This window comes from Vigna radiata, chromosome 8, assembly GCF_000741045.1.
Source record: "Vigna radiata var. radiata cultivar VC1973A chromosome 8, Vradiata_ver6, whole genome shotgun sequence".
Lineage (NCBI taxonomy): Eukaryota > Viridiplantae > Streptophyta > Magnoliopsida > Fabales > Fabaceae > Vigna > Vigna radiata.
This window is the reverse complement of record NC_028358.1, coordinates 36,593,870-36,609,198: the sequence shown is the minus strand read 5'-3', so window position 1 is coordinate 36,609,198 and position 15,329 is coordinate 36,593,870. Positions and strand designations below refer to the sequence as shown.

At 31.1% G+C, this 15,329-nt stretch overlaps 2 protein-coding genes across 3 annotated transcripts; both read right to left on the bottom strand.

The window, feature by feature from the left end:
• Positions 1 to 572: 572 nt before the first annotated feature.
• Positions 573 to 2,721, bottom strand: LOC106771879 (phytol kinase 1, chloroplastic). Of its 2 annotated transcripts, none has more exons than XM_014657893.2 (6): positions 2,371 to 2,717; positions 1,817 to 1,884; positions 1,574 to 1,705; positions 1,350 to 1,465; positions 1,144 to 1,258; positions 573 to 957 (listed from the first exon to the last, which is right to left on the bottom strand). In XM_014657893.2, exons 1-6 carry the CDS (start codon positions 2,662 to 2,664, stop codon positions 768 to 770), a joined length of 915 nt encoding a protein of 304 aa, XP_014513379.1. In that variant the 5' UTR covers positions 2,665 to 2,717; the 3' UTR covers positions 573 to 767. The 2 variants fall into 2 exon arrangements, with proteins under 2 accessions (XP_014513379.1, XP_022641113.1); XM_022785392.1 differs by lacking the exon at positions 573 to 957 and adding an exon at positions 970 to 1,102 and having other exon boundaries at positions 1,191 to 1,258; positions 2,371 to 2,721.
• Positions 2,722 to 7,542: 4,821 nt separating this feature from the next.
• LOC106769913 (probable U3 small nucleolar RNA-associated protein 7) lies at positions 7,543 to 14,541 on the bottom strand. Its single transcript, XM_014655716.2, has 8 exons — positions 14,349 to 14,541; positions 13,960 to 14,025; positions 13,783 to 13,872; positions 13,202 to 13,334; positions 11,337 to 11,455; positions 10,861 to 10,928; positions 9,903 to 9,951; positions 7,543 to 8,777 (listed from the first exon to the last, which is right to left on the bottom strand). The coding sequence occupies exons 1-8, from the start codon at positions 14,403 to 14,405 to the stop codon at positions 7,752 to 7,754; spliced, it is 1,608 nt and encodes a 535-aa protein (XP_014511202.1). The 5' UTR covers positions 14,406 to 14,541; the 3' UTR covers positions 7,543 to 7,751.
• Positions 14,542 to 15,329: the final 788 nt, after the last annotated feature.

Below are 15,329 nucleotides of genomic sequence, written 5' to 3'. Positions count from 1 at the left end.
TTTCTGACGTGTGGTTCAGATTGCAGATGAACCAAGGCTGTATTCATCAATCATTCCATTTACCATCAATAATAATTGTGCACACCAAGTGGACCTGACCATTAAATTCTGCCAAACATAACTAAAAGTTGTTTGTGCTTAATTACATGTGATAACATAAACACGTAATAAGGACCCTTTTTCTTTGGCCAGACATGCATGATTTTGACTAATTGCTGGGTTCAAAATGGTAGTTAGTTAGGCAAAGATGTGACGTTTTAATTGAAGGACAAATTCAAACATCCAACCAGTGTTGGTATATTAGCTTCATTGCTTAAGTGAAAAGAAAATAAACTATGCAAAGTTCACCTAAGTTATTTTAAGGATCTAAGCTACGCTTTGGAGTGTGTTCCGTGACTCAGCTTTGGAGGGAAATTGACTCCAATTGGGACGAGACATGCAAAATTGCCACTACATAGTCATTACTCTGACATTAAAAACCCGATATCGTATATTATGCTAAACCACTTGATAACCCGCTTATTATACCACCCATAGATTTGGTTGTAATTTTCAAGGAGACTTGGTGTCGATTGTGATTAATCGCTTTTTTTTTACATCAACACAACAGAATAGTTATAGCTATTCTTAACAATGATTTTTAGTAATTTCTTTTAACAATTCCTCTACAATGAACAAACTAGAAATAATTTCATATTGCCGCACTGCAGGAAAATTTTGAATAGAGAAGATACGTATGACTTTTCTGGGGATCTAAGCCGTTGGCTTCAAGAGTTAGAGAAAAGTGAAAATGCCACTGCCATTGTAACTAGTGGAACAGAGATGTTATCATCTACTATCTCAGTAATGGGAAGGGACTCCACAACTGTTGCCACGAAAGAAATAAAAGCAACTCTGGGCACAGTACTTGCCCAATCCAACTGCACGTGTCCTAAAACTGAATAGTAGCAGAGTATCCTACATGCAATAATAATATCAAAGGCATCAGTGACAATCAATATCTACCGTGAAAAATGTATTTTCCCATTTTATAAGTATTTTTAGTTCATATTTCCAGCCCTAAAGTAGAAACACGACTGAAGTTGATCTTTAAGTAGATTTCCTAAAAAGAGAAAGGAAAAGTTGGATAAGATTGTTACACACCCAATTGAAACCAAGAATCCAAACACAAGCATAGATATGCTACCGACCCAACTCTTGTTTTGATTGTAAGGAATCTTTATGGACCCATATTTTCTACCGATGATATCAGCTACACCTGCAAAATCATCAAGTTCAATGCTGATTAAACAAAGCAGAAAACCATTACTTAGATAAGAATGTAGAAGAAAGTCTATTTACTATATTACCATCCCCTCCACACATCATTCCCAACGAGACCACACCAATTGGAGACTCACGCCAGAACACAAGAGCACAAAAGATCAATATCAGAACATAATAAAGAGGCCCCTTTAGCAATTCTCTGCAGGCAAAAATTAACATTTAATGCCTTGCCTATACCAAATTTGCAGTTTCTCAACAACCCCATTAGCATATAAAACAAAAAACCAGTGACAAAAAAAGAAATTACTGTGGATCTCCTTCTCTGGTCAATGATTTGATGAGTCCCTCATCAGAAGCCAATGACAGACCGTTCACCAAAAGCCTCAAGCAATTGACCAGAGGTACAAAAGCGGCAAAGTAGCGAGCCTTAGGGGAGTTGCTATCCTAGCATTAAAATCAAAACATTCAAACAAAGCAGCATTACATACAGCTCACATATTCCTAGTATGAAAGATAAAAAACCAGGATCTCAAACACAGAAATGAGATACCTGAAAATAGGCCAAGAAACCAGAAAAAGCAAGCCAGACAATATGTGGACCAGCTTTCTGCTCAGACCCTGTCCAACCAATTTCCACAGAACCAAAGGTTCACATCATAGTCAAGTAAGCACCCAAACTTCCACCAAACCAAACACAAATCAGAAAACGAGACCCAGAACCCAAATTGAAGGCAACAAATAAACCTATTTTTGTGGTACCCTTTTCAAGCCTTCAGCGTAGGTTTCCAAAAAGATGGAGTATTTGTTACTTGTACCTTAAATTTGCATTGGAATCAGCATCACAACAATTCATTGCAACTTAAAATTTCTTCCTATGGATGAAAGAAAATAAGGAAGTGAAATGAATTAAGATTTTCTCAAAAATTAAAATTTCTCGTAAAGCATAGCTTTTATATAAACTCTCTTTTAATTGTAAAACAAATTTAATTCAATTCATTTTATTTTCTAATACTTTTCTACGAATATTTATCAATAATTCGTCAAATGTTTTGGAAATTGTGTATCTGCATGCAAGCAGTGACTGAACAAAGATTGAAGTTGTACCTGATGGAGGATGTTCCTCCGCGTGAGTTCATCAAAGGCACGTACGAGGGCGTAAGCGCCGCCGAGAACACCAACGGTGGCCCCGGCATTGTAGAGCAGATCTTCTGCTGCGGCGGGGACAGCAAACGGCGCCACCCTTTGATCCAAAACGACAGCTGGCATGACAGGAGAACGCAGAAACCGGACAGTGCCGTCTATTGTTGGCTTGTTCCAACGAAAGACGGTGGTGCACGGCGGCGGCGTTCGTCGGTGCACGGCCGAGAATAGTAGGAGGTGAGAGGATAAGAGCGTCATGGTTCAAAACACAAACACTAGTAGACAGCAAAAAAATAAAAAAATGGAGGGATAACCTTCTTATTTGTTTATTTGTCTTTAAGTAACCGTTGTTTAATTAAAAAAAAAATCACATTTTATAATTTAATGAGAATTATATTATGACAGAAATTTACATAAAAAGAAAATTTAAAAACAAATAGTAACACGGTCCAATCAATTTACTCCACGTGGGACATGATCATCATTTACGTAACACATGTTAAGGATGTGTTACTCACTTTATCACTCAACCCAAGCTCTAGTTTTGATGAGACGTTTGAGATAACAAACTCCAACTTTAATATTTACTAATATCATCATATGTATTGTATTATCCTTCATATTATCCTAATACTTTGGTTAAAATATTTCAACATAATTAAACACTTTTCAATATATTGAACTGAGCTGTCATTGTTCCACCAAAAAATAAGACAAACGGATTTATTTATCATAAAAAAATAAGCAATCATAATATTTTTTGCTTATTATAATATAAAGAAAATATCAATTCTTAGATGACTATCAGTTTTGTGAATAAAATATTTTATGAAATATATACTGTGTTATTCATATTTGAATATGTTTATGGTTTTTTAAGTATATTTTTTGGATAATGATATTTAGATAACATTTTTTTTATAATATTTAAATATTATTTATATATCATTTTGTGATTGGTCTAAAATTATTTCACAATCAATAATAATAATCATAACACACATAAATAATGTTTAAATATTATAAAAAAAAATTGTCTAATTATCATTATCTATATTTTAGCAACAGTTTTATGATTGGAGTATTAGTTGAAATAAGTAAATTAATAACTTAAATTTTTTATAAACTGTGTATGTAAAATAGTGAGAGTAAAAAGTGGAAGAATCTTTTAGGAAGTGACATCTCAATTGAAAGCAGACACATTGGGTTTGGTTCGCAGGTTGCAGGAACCTATTTATATTTTCCAGCTCTTTCATGGGCCACAGATAAAACCAAAACCTGCATAAATAATCACCTCTGCAGTTGCAGTTTCGTCTGCAGACTTTAATTTCATGTTTCATTGTTTTAAGATTAAAACATAAATGTTAAAAATCTACATTTACCTCTAACTCAATTTTATAAAATTAATTATAAGATAAAAATAAAATATAAATATTAAATATGTAAGTTTTAAGTATAATTTAATTTTATAAAATTAATGATAAGATAGTGAATGATAGATGTGTGTCTGAGTGATTTGATTAGGTTCGGTTGTATGAATAAAGCTTGTGCAAAACATGTACCCACAGGGTCCCATCAATTATTTCTCTGATTCCACATGGGTTATCTTATATATGCCCCAATAATTCTTATCTATAAAAATGGGTAAGTTTACTGAAAATTGGATGAATTCTAAATAAATATGTGAATTTTTTCAATCATGATTACATTTTTTTTAAGTTTCAGAAAAAAAAAAAAGAGTATGATTTCAATGCGTATATATTGAAAAAAAAAATATTAAAGTGGATATATATAAAACATGCAACTGGAAAATGTTTGAGTTGCAATGCTCTATAAAAAAAGTTTAATAGGTTCGGAGGTCTCTATATTTGGGGTTTGTTTCAATTGGGTTTTCCAATTTTGAAAGTGATCAATTAAGTCTCTAATTTTGTCAATTTGAATCAATTTGAGCATGAAGTTTCCGTCAGCGTGCCACATGTTCAAAAACTCCACGTTAACTGCATTTAAGACTTTTATTGATTCAAATTGACAAAATTAGGGACCTAATTGATCATTTCAAAAATTAGAGGACCAATTGAAATAAACCTCCAAATATAGAGACCTCCAAACCTATTAAACCTAAAAAAATATGGTAAATCAGGAAATATGTATCATATTTTCTTTATGTCAGTTCTATTTGAAATTTTATCAAAATGAATATATTAGTGTAAAATATTCATTTAACTTCTCTTAATATATTTTTATTTTTGAAAAAAATAAAATTTATTAAATTATAGTGATATTTTTCATTTTTAAAATTATTGAGAATGTTTAGATTTTAATTCTAATAAAAATCAAAACATACACGTTTCAGTTTCAGGTTGTTCGAGAATGTGTCTAAATTTTTTTATTAATTTAAAAAATAATATTGAATTTTTTTTATTTAATTTTTGAATTATGCCTAAACGAGTTTAAGATTATTTTTTCTAAAATTTCACACTTTGTTAATTCATCCTTGCATAGGTTGTTTTTCTTTCTTCTATGTCTCTTCTCTCTTCTTCCTTCTTTTTTTTATTATTCATGAGCATCTACACCCAATGTCATCGAATAATACACATATGATGATAAAATTCAAATAAGAGATTATGAAAATATTCAAGATGATGAATCTTGACTACATGAATTACCAAGACAAAAAATAATAATATATATTGAAACTTTAGTTATACTCACAATTTTAGACTCAACTGTTAATTGATATCAGAGAATATAACAACTTATGTCCTTTAACTTGAAACTAAATTTATATTAAGATGGCTAAGAAACAGATAAAAATAAAATTGACAACTACATAAACTACAAGACTTGCAAAAATACTTAAAAGAAAAAAGAAGTAGTAAAAAAAGAAATACAATATTGAAAGTGTAAATTGACTTTCCTTTTCTGAATTTTGTTTCTATTACAGGACTTTTTTTAATTCTTGAATTTATTAAATATTTATCTTTGTAGTTTGATTGCATTTGTTTCATTCTAAATTTGATACAAGGGTGTTAAAGTGGAGTTGCAGATTTGGCATAAACAACTCTTTTTGGTGCATTTCCTTTTTATAATATGGTGTAAAATAAGATTAACACTAATTTATATATGTTTTACTTTTAATTAATGTGAAATTAGTAATTTGATAACAGATGATAACAATAAATTCAACAATGTTAAAATAAGTTTTATATACAGAAGAAAACAATATAACCATTACTCTTTTATATAAAGCCATCAAATAATTTATATCTTATAAGTATTAATTCTCCTTTATGGATGTACCTATATATTGGACAGTTGGTGGAAGGTAGTTGTGCATATCTATTATATTAGAATAATATATAAGGATAATGATATATGAATGACATAGCAAGACAGTGATTAATAATACACCCAACATATCCCTCTTCTGATATTTTATTATAGTAATAAATAGTCTTTGCTCTAATACATATTCATGAAATAGTGGAGAATATAAGAGGAAACAATATTATAAAGAATGAAAACAATAATTATAATAATGTAGGTGAAGTTTCTGCTCTTTTTTTTCAAGTGTTGTTTAAGAATTTTGGAAAATTTAATAAATATAAAAAATTATTTATTTATCAAAATATTTGTACAATTTTTTTATTTATTTATTTATATATTTATAAAATAATTTTAAATTAATTAAGTGGGTAAATAAATAAAAAATAATTAATAATATTTAAAATTTTAAAGATAATAATTTAATAAAAATAAAATTTTCGGCAACTACAGGAGTTAAAAAGGGTGGACAAGGGAGTGGTTATTTAGAGATATAAATAGAGGTAGTGATTATGAAAGAAAATATAATAATAATATTAACAATCATAATTGACTTGTGAAAGTAATAATAATGATCCGATGAGAGCATTATTGTTAATAATACTAATAATAATGTTAATCTACTTTTACAATTATGTGATAGCAATGGTATATATATAACAATTGGATTTCAATCCAATTAATACTTAAAAAAAAATCATGACCATGATGTGGATAAAGAATACATATTAAATGAGTTTAGCTTTAATGTTGAAAGTTTCTAGTGAATATAAATCTTATCTTAGTTGAATTAATCCTAAAGCCTATTATTTTATATCATATAAGAATTAGTCAGAATTTATCTTAATAAAATTTATTATTTGTTTGGTTTATACTTTCATTCGATAACTATTATTAAATTGTTTATTATTATTTAGTCTTTTATATATATATATATATATATATATATATATATATATATATATATATATATAAAATCGTGAAGAGAGTTTGTTAGAAGACTCTCTTTGTATACAAAATGGATTTTGTAAAATTAAATTAATATTGAAATTCACTTCGTATAAAAAACCTTAATATTCAACCTAAATCTACGTTACTTGATATAATAAATTTAAAATAATATTGCACAAATAATATAATTAATTGTTTTATTCTAAATAATATTACACAAATAATTATAATTACTACTCAAACCAATAACTAAAAAATAGTTTTTGTGATATACTAACTTCAAAAATCACCAAATATAACCAAAAACCCTGGTACTATATGTTTTCTTCTAAATATAAGAGCGTAAGTACCAAAGTTTAAAGCAAAAATTATTCATAAATTTGTTATGTCAGATTTAATTTTTAAAAAAAAATGTTGTTACAAGCACTAAATGTATATTATGTTTCATAATTTATTTATTACATTATATTTAAATTTAGTTATACATTTTATTTGTTGTTTTAAAACAATAAACAGCATTATTAAGTGTTGTTAATCCATGTGATAAAAATTCATTTACTGATTCAATGGAATAAAAAATGCATACATTACCATATCTATGATCTCTAATTTGTGGTTTAATCGTTCATTACCTACACGATGCTTTTAGTTAAACAATAAGAGGTCTAGTAGTAACAGTTTTATGAACAACAGATGAAAACGAAAAAAGATTCATCACTACTCTTCTATTGTACTATCAGTTTTCAAATGTCACCTTTTTTAAAGCACACTCGAGTAACACCTGCTCTATTACACAGATCCAGTCCAGACACCACTTTTATTCAAACGAATCATTAATAGTTAAGAAAGTTTTCCGAACACTTTTTTGTGTAGGTAAAGATTTTTTAGTATTAAAAAAATTCTAATCAAGAGGTCTCTGAGGCAAAATTGGGATATGCCCTTTACTCAAAGGGCACAAAAACACCAACTTCGATGCTGAAGGGCTACAAATATGAAGGGCAACAAAAAATACAAGCTTATGATAAAAGGGAGAACAGTAATATAGAATACAAGGCTACTTGAAAGTTAGATCACGATGTTGCTTTTTTACGAGCAAACCGTTGTAAAGATTTTGGTAGTTCAACACCCTCACTAGTTTTCTGCTTCTTTCTTGACATGTTTTCCTCTTCTTGAATTTTCTGCTCCAAGTAGGGCCTCTTCACTCTACTAACTGCCTCTTGTTTTTTCTGTATCCTTTTACCTGGCTTGTTTCTTCCTTTTGTTTTCTTCTTCAGTTTCATGCCCTTAGCAGCTTCAACAGCAGCTTCCACCTCAGCCTCCCTCTCTTGCTTTGTTGGCTTCTCTCTTTTTGGTTTCACCGTTCCAATCTTGCTGGGATCCAACATGATAGTCTCGGGGGGGAGCTTATCAAGTAGAGCCCGTATTTCCTTTTCTCTTCTCTGTTTGGAAGTTTCGAACGGGTTTGCAACCCATGAGTCAAAGTTGGGTTCTCCAGCTCCTGGAATAAGAATACTAGACCAACCCGTGGAATGCCCTATACCTAAAACGTCTTCATATGGTCGAAATAATAATTTTCCTACCTGGTAACCTTTCACCATGGAATGAGTCATGTACCTGGAATAATTTTGTGTACCAGAAACATCTCGCAGAACCTGGATCAATGAGCCATTACCGCAAGCAAGTAAACCCTTCTGACTAAAATCCAGAGTATTTGCATGACCAGGTAAGGTTTGAAGAACCTCAAATTTCCTTAAGTCCCAAAGCTTGATTTTTTTATCTTTCCCTGCAGTGGCCATCATGTGGCCATTTGAGTGAAATGCCAGCGCTGAAACAGGCCCCTGATGACATAGCATCTTGACAAGAGGAGCAGAACTGGTCGGCTTCCACATGGTAACAGTACCACCTGAGTGACCTAAAGAAACAACTCCATTGAAGGGGTTTACTTGCATCACATCTGTACGTCCTAAGCCAGTTCGAAAATTACCAACCATTGAACCCATTGTAACATCCTGATAGCGAAGCTGCCCAAACTTATTGAGTGTAGCCAAGAGAAAATGGTTTTTCAGAAACTGAAGCCTCAACACCGGACCATGTTCCTGGAGAAAAAGGAAACCGTTTGTCCTATAAGGAAGCATCCCATGTGTCCAAAATCTTACATTACACCAAAAGTATTCCATATCTCACTAATGTACATTCAAAATTCACATTGACATAATCTACAATTCAAAAGATATGATAACAAGTACCATGATCTTATATTCTTATATTTGACAAGTATCAATGCACACAATCAAAGTAACAGAGAATTATAATTCAAGGATTGGATCAATAAAAAAATAAAATCCTATACAAACATATATAAGAGTGTATAAGTTGATGATCTAGTGTGGCGAAAGTTATAATCCCTCGTAGTATATAAAGGTGGTGCATCAATTGAGAACTCTTATTGTAACGAATGAAAACTATAAAGTCATACAATCATATTTGGATTATCAAAATGAAAAGTTCATTAGTTGTCACACGATCACTTAAAAAGAAAGGACCATTAATCTTCTATTCAAATACGACTAATTGCACAGATTTATAGTTCTGATTTCTCAAAATAACGAGTCCTCACTTGTTACATTCTCGATAGAAATGTCATCATTAAGTTCCACTAATGGTATCTCAATCCTAAATTCAAGATAATTTAACCAGCCTAACCAAATAAATGAACGGGTGCCTGCTAACTCGAATTAGGAAACAGAGAAGCATAGAAAGATTGTATTCCTTGATTGATTGCAATAGAAAACAAAAAGGAAAGAGGTCTCTCCAAACAGTTTCCTCTTCAAAAGAAATACTTCCTTTTACAAAAAGCAAGTGCTCAATTTACAGAATGATAGGTCCTAACTAATTTTCACTCCCCTTTCTCCTAACTCCTAACAGTGTCCAAATTAGGATTAATAGCAATGCGAAGCAGTACCAGTATTGGATCCGCATGTCATAACATAACCAAGTTTCTGGGTAGTAAAAGAGTTTATTGAATCTTCAGATGAATAACATTGGAAAGAAAAATACCAACTAAATGTGATATTTAAAAGTCAAGCATACCAAAATGAAAGGTTTAAATACAAAAGACAAACACTTGTTCATCACGTATGAGCGTATGCAGAAACACTCCAAACAATGGAACTAATAGCTAAAATTCATAAAAAAAATAATTGCAAAAGAAGTATACCAACCTTAAGGCAGTGAAGCTCAGTGCCTTCTCGATTATAGATGTATGGATACCTGTCAAATTCAATATTCAAGCCATCATATACATGAATTCATGGATATCTTATTTTGGGTTCCACATTACAGAAAAACAACACGAATATCACAAGATTTACATGGATTGATTAGCTCATCACGCTACCACAAAACCAGAGATAAAAGTAAAAATCTAAAAGGATTATATAAAGAACTGAAGTCTGATATTCATGTTTAAGTGCTAAGCAGGAAGCATATGGAATCGAGAAACATAAAAACAAGAATTAGGTAACCATAGTTTTAAAATTCGTTTCACCTCCCAAGGGGAAAAATAAAATTAATCCTAAAAGAACAACAATGTTAGCTATAATTTATTGCAAGAAAAACCTCTAAAAATTATGTATGGTTGTAATGAATGATATTTTATTCAAAGTCACATATAATTAGTTAATAAGTGCCCGAAAAATTGAATAGCAGGTGTAGGTGGGGTGTGTCATATGAATTGAAGTTCCCTGCCCCAAATTAATTAAAGTTTATTCATGTCACTCTTTTATTTTGGGAACTTCCAACCATACCCCTCCCCCAACCACACTTATTTCACCATTCAGATTTAAGAGATGCATTTGTTGTAACAACATAAATTAAAGGGTTGAATAAATTTTTAGTGCCTCCAACATTAAAATTGATACCTCCAAAAAACATTTTAATGCTTTTGATATTCAATATCTAATAAATATGTTAACCTGGTGCACACAATTATTCTGTTACTTCTGAATTAATGGTGTTGACATCCGAACTACGACAGTGTCACATGCCAACATACTTACAAACATGTAACTAGGATGGTTACATGTCAGCGTCATTATTCAATAGTAATCAAATAACTGTTAGAACCAAGTTGTTACTTAGATTAAACAATGGAATACCAAATAAAGGAAGATAAATTACTTTTTCTGTGCAGCAGCGAAAAAGAGCTCATTGTGCAAGAATACCACATCACGCACTGTTTCCCTTACCTGAAACAATAAAAAACAGTTTTCTGGAAAACTCAATAATATTTTTATACGGTCAGCTGATAAAAAAAATCCTTATATGGTCAATTGTATTTGTAACCGATTTTCAGCTAGCATGAACCTAGGATCGTTTTTTGAAAAGAAAAAACTTAATCTTTTTCACCAAAAATGTTTTAAAATGTTATGGCAATTAACAATCAACTATTTACAAAAACCTCAACAAGCATTGTTTTGGTTATTTTCAGTGGTCAATATCAGCACTAGATGATGTCATGTATAGATGTCACAATGAACACTACCACTAGAAAAGAACAAATCAAACAATGTTCTTGAACATAAAACATATTATGAAATTTATTAGTTAGTAAGAGTAAAACCCTGCATAGCAAGCTTAACTGGGATTGGGCATACCTGAAGCTCTCTAATTAGGCTCAGATTTATCATGTCCACTATTCCCAGATGGCCCTTACGACCACCCACAGCCATATACCGGCCACTTGAAGTAAAATCCAGAGTGTATGGACCAAGTTCTGCAAATATGGATTGTAAACAAATACAATAAATGGCCAATCAAGAAGATAACAAAGTCAAGAACAAGTAAAAAAGAAAGGAATATTATTTTTACGATATACCTAAACTAAAAAACTACATCAAATAAACATCAACTTTCATACTAGTCACTTAATTATGAAGCACACAGCTACAATAACTTTTACTGAAATTGAAGTCATTGCATTAAATTATAATATTTAATATGAAAGACAGTTAGGGGGCAAAAATCTCTTAAAGGGTTTATCAGTAATAAGAGTCAGGACTTAAGAGCAAAAGGCTTACAAACAATACCATCTGCTACCTATAACAATATACGAGCAACTATGTGCAAGTTACACCAGTTTCCAATTTTTATGCACTTGAACTGATTGTAGAAGGTTTATCTCGCCCACAGAACAATGATTTGGCCTTGCAAACCAAAAACAAGGATTTTCATTGAGTCAGAACAGGAGAGAAAATAAGGTTTATGCATCCTGAATCTCACATCAAGTCCCAACTATTCATTAAGCTACTGAAACTAACAGATTTGCTTTCAAGTTTGTATGTACTTGAATTGAGTGTAAAAGGTCAATCTGACCTCTAGCACAACAACCGTTTGTCTTAGTAGCCAAAGAAATCGGGTTTTCCATTATCCAACAGAAAAAGAAAATGAACTACATACATACAAGCATCACATGTCATGATCAATATACTCATAATATTATTGAAATATATGCAAATACACCTATTAAATATTTACATGCAATAATCAGTAATGGTATACACATATTCCATGCCAAAAGGTAAATATAGGTTTTATGGCTAATGAATGGAGAAGATTCTGAGAGAACAATGAAATAAATAAGAGTCCATAAATCTAGCCTCTCACAGGCAGGAACAATCAAACAACCTATAGCAAAGTTTTAAAAACCAGTTGGTCATTGAAACTGTCAAGGTACTAGGTCGATGAGGTACTGACTGAACCAATGAATCAATAATTGAACCATATGAACTGATTTATACATAAAAGTTGTATAATATATAACCTTTCTCTAATATATATATATATATATATATATATATATATATATATATATATATATATATATATAAGTCACATTATCACATGTCCAAATAAATGCTTTGGTTTTGTGATCAGGGAATTAGCTCCAAACTTTTGCACTTGAGATCAAATCTAGGCTAGTGCAATTATTAAATTGAATTTGAATTTTCCTCTTAGCAGGTTCACTTCACATATGTCTGGACTTGATGGACAACGTTGGGGTAATGTGCTGCTGCACAGTTTGATGAATTAATGGGTTAACATCTGACCAGACTGATTACAATTCCAGCTCAGGTCAAACCAGCAAGTCCAGTCCGGGTTTTACAACTATGCCCCAGGGACCAATTCAAACCCAATGTGCTGCTACCTCCACACACAAAGTTCATGACAATATCAAATTATATGATCTCACTTTCTTGACGAGAAAGCAGTGAAGATATCATTGGTTCAATAACAGATCAAGAAAAAATCACATATACAATTGGTAATGACGATAAAAAAATAAGGAAACAAACTAAGTAAATTTTTTCATCATTCTCACTACTACTACATTTTTTTCTAACAAGTACATCAAGCATTTTTTATTTACAGTATATAATGATACAAGTAGGTCACCAGAGAAGAAATTAATGCTGACATATTGAAAAGGTGAAAATGAAAAAAAAAAAATCATTAATAGTACCTGGCAAAATAATATCATACTGTTTCCGTGAGCTTGAGATATCTACTTCATGAGCTATTGTCTCCTGTCTGATCCTCCATGTCTTTTCCAAGCCTTCAGCCTCCAGATAACCTCCTTCACTAGGCATAAGCCACTACATAGTTGAAATTTTACTTAATAGGAAGGATATTTTAACAACAAAAACATCAATGTTGACTAAAACCAAACAGCCTAATTAACTAAGTGCATAAATGTCATATTTCAAATTTCCATGCAACTCGGGTTTAATTAACTTCTCTTCATACAAATTTAGAGCATGCTTCAACAAATTCCTTAGTAAAGTAAAACCTAGGCCGGAAACTAGTAACTTGGCTAGGCTCAACAATGATCCACCATGAAGCAAAACACTGGAACATGATTATGCATTAAATCATGTCATCTCACAATAAATCCGATATCAAACTAAAGCATGCAACCATACATGACACGTGGATATTTTGCACAGAGCTTTTGCCCACACCCATGGACAACCTTGAGAGAACAATCCAATTGCATATGATATGTAAAAACAAAATATATAAAAGATAAATTCAATGTAATACCTTCTCGGCCTTGGCAGCAGCTTGTGCAGATTTTCCATATAACTGCTCTTTAACAGCTAGTTGACCCTTCAGCTTTTTATCCTTCAGAACCTGCAAAATATAGTTTACAAATTAAGACTAAAAGATTCCATTATCAAGCACCAGTGTCTCAATTCCAGCAACCTCAATGACTTGTACCTCCAAATTAGCACTTTCTCCTCTCAGATACTTTTTCATTTTCAACTCAAGCTCGGCTAAAATATCCTGCAAAGCAATATTATCAAATCAATATAAAAAAATAATAAAAAAAAACTCTGAATACAAAGCATAAATACCAGACATTTAGCATGCTCCTGGATTAACAAAGAAATAAGACTATACTAAAATATTAAAACACATATGACGACTCCTCTTTCCGAATTGTGAGCTCAAAAGTGTAATGAATAAATTAAATCAGATCCAAAGATGGCTTCCTTTCGTTTCAGCATTCGTTTACTAAAAATATGCAAAATAATAGGGAAAGGACAATGATATTATGAAATATTCATAGACTAAGTTAGGTTCCATCAAACTCTGTTCGGAAGTACCTTTTCAGTGGGAGGTTTGTTCTTTGTAAGAGCATCGTTCTCTTCGGTCTTCCCCATCTCGAGGCACGCTTCGGTCTCTTTGGACGATGGAGCAGACGGCGGAGGAGTGAGGAACAGAGAGAGATGGGGAAACGGCGTCGCAGGGTTAGAGGGTTTTGTGTTGGGGTTTTGAAGGAAATTGGCCTGGTCTACCACCTATTTTCTATTTATTTATATTTTATGGAATAATTTTTTGGTTGGTAATTTTAGTTTAGTTTGCTGGCATTTATGGCAAGAGAGTAAAATAGGTTATTTGACATTGTACAAAATATTTAACAATTTCAAATATATTTTTCGCTAAATCATTTTTTATTTCATCTTTTTACTTAAATTATTTAATTTTAATTTTAATTTTCTATATGCAAATAGTCAATTTGATATTTTAATTTTAAAAATATATTAAATGTGGTTTTCCGGTCTAGTCACATTATGTCCTGTCAAATCGGAAGAAACAAAATGAATAAAAAACTAAATTAAATCATTTAAATAAATAAATAACAATGTAATATGTTTTTTTTTTAGTTCACTATTGTTTGCTATCTGTGTAACTTTTAGCTTTATTTTACCAGTTTCAACTAAAAACTGAAAAATATTTTCTAGAAAAAATAATCTATAATAGATTTTGTTAGGTTATATAGGAGAAAATTGCAACATCATTGCCAAGAAAGTTATCCATTTATATCACTTGTTTGTTTCTTAACGAGGAAGGTTCCTGGATAAAAAGTAATATACTTATAATATTTTTTTCATTATATTAACTTTTTTATTAGAAATTACAATACTTACTGATTAGTGGAAATTTATAGGACCGTGAGACTAACTTTTTTGACGTTGTTTTATTGTTTTTAGATGTTTGAATTGAGTTCTTTGATTATTTTTTTTTTTTTCGAGTCGTTTGATCGCCTGCAATCTTGGTCGTTCGGTGATCTTCGAGTTTTGACC

Bases quoted from the DNA above. Each gene is read 5' to 3' on its own strand.
- LOC106771879 (XM_014657893.2), bottom strand. From the start codon at position 2,664: ATGACGCTCTTATCCTCTCACCTCCTACTATTCTCGGCCGTGCACCGA. The intron at 1,885-2,370 runs GTACAACTTCAA...TTGGTTGGACAG, and splicing joins GGAGGAACATCCTCCATCAG to GGTCTGAGCAGAAAGCTGGT. The intron at 1,259-1,349 runs GTAATATAGTAA...ATGATTTTGCAG, and splicing joins AATGATGTGTGGAGGGGATG to GTGTAGCTGATATCATCGGT.
- LOC106769913 (XM_014655716.2), bottom strand. From the start codon at position 14,405: ATGGGGAAGACCGAAGAGAACGATGCTCTTACAAAGAACAAACCTCCC. The intron at 13,335-13,782 runs GTATTACATTGA...TCAACTATGTAG, and splicing joins CTGCTGCCAAGGCCGAGAAG to TGGCTTATGCCTAGTGAAGG. The intron at 9,952-10,860 runs GTAATTTATCTT...TGAATTTGACAG, and splicing joins TTCGCTGCTGCACAGAAAAA to GTATCCATACATCTATAATC.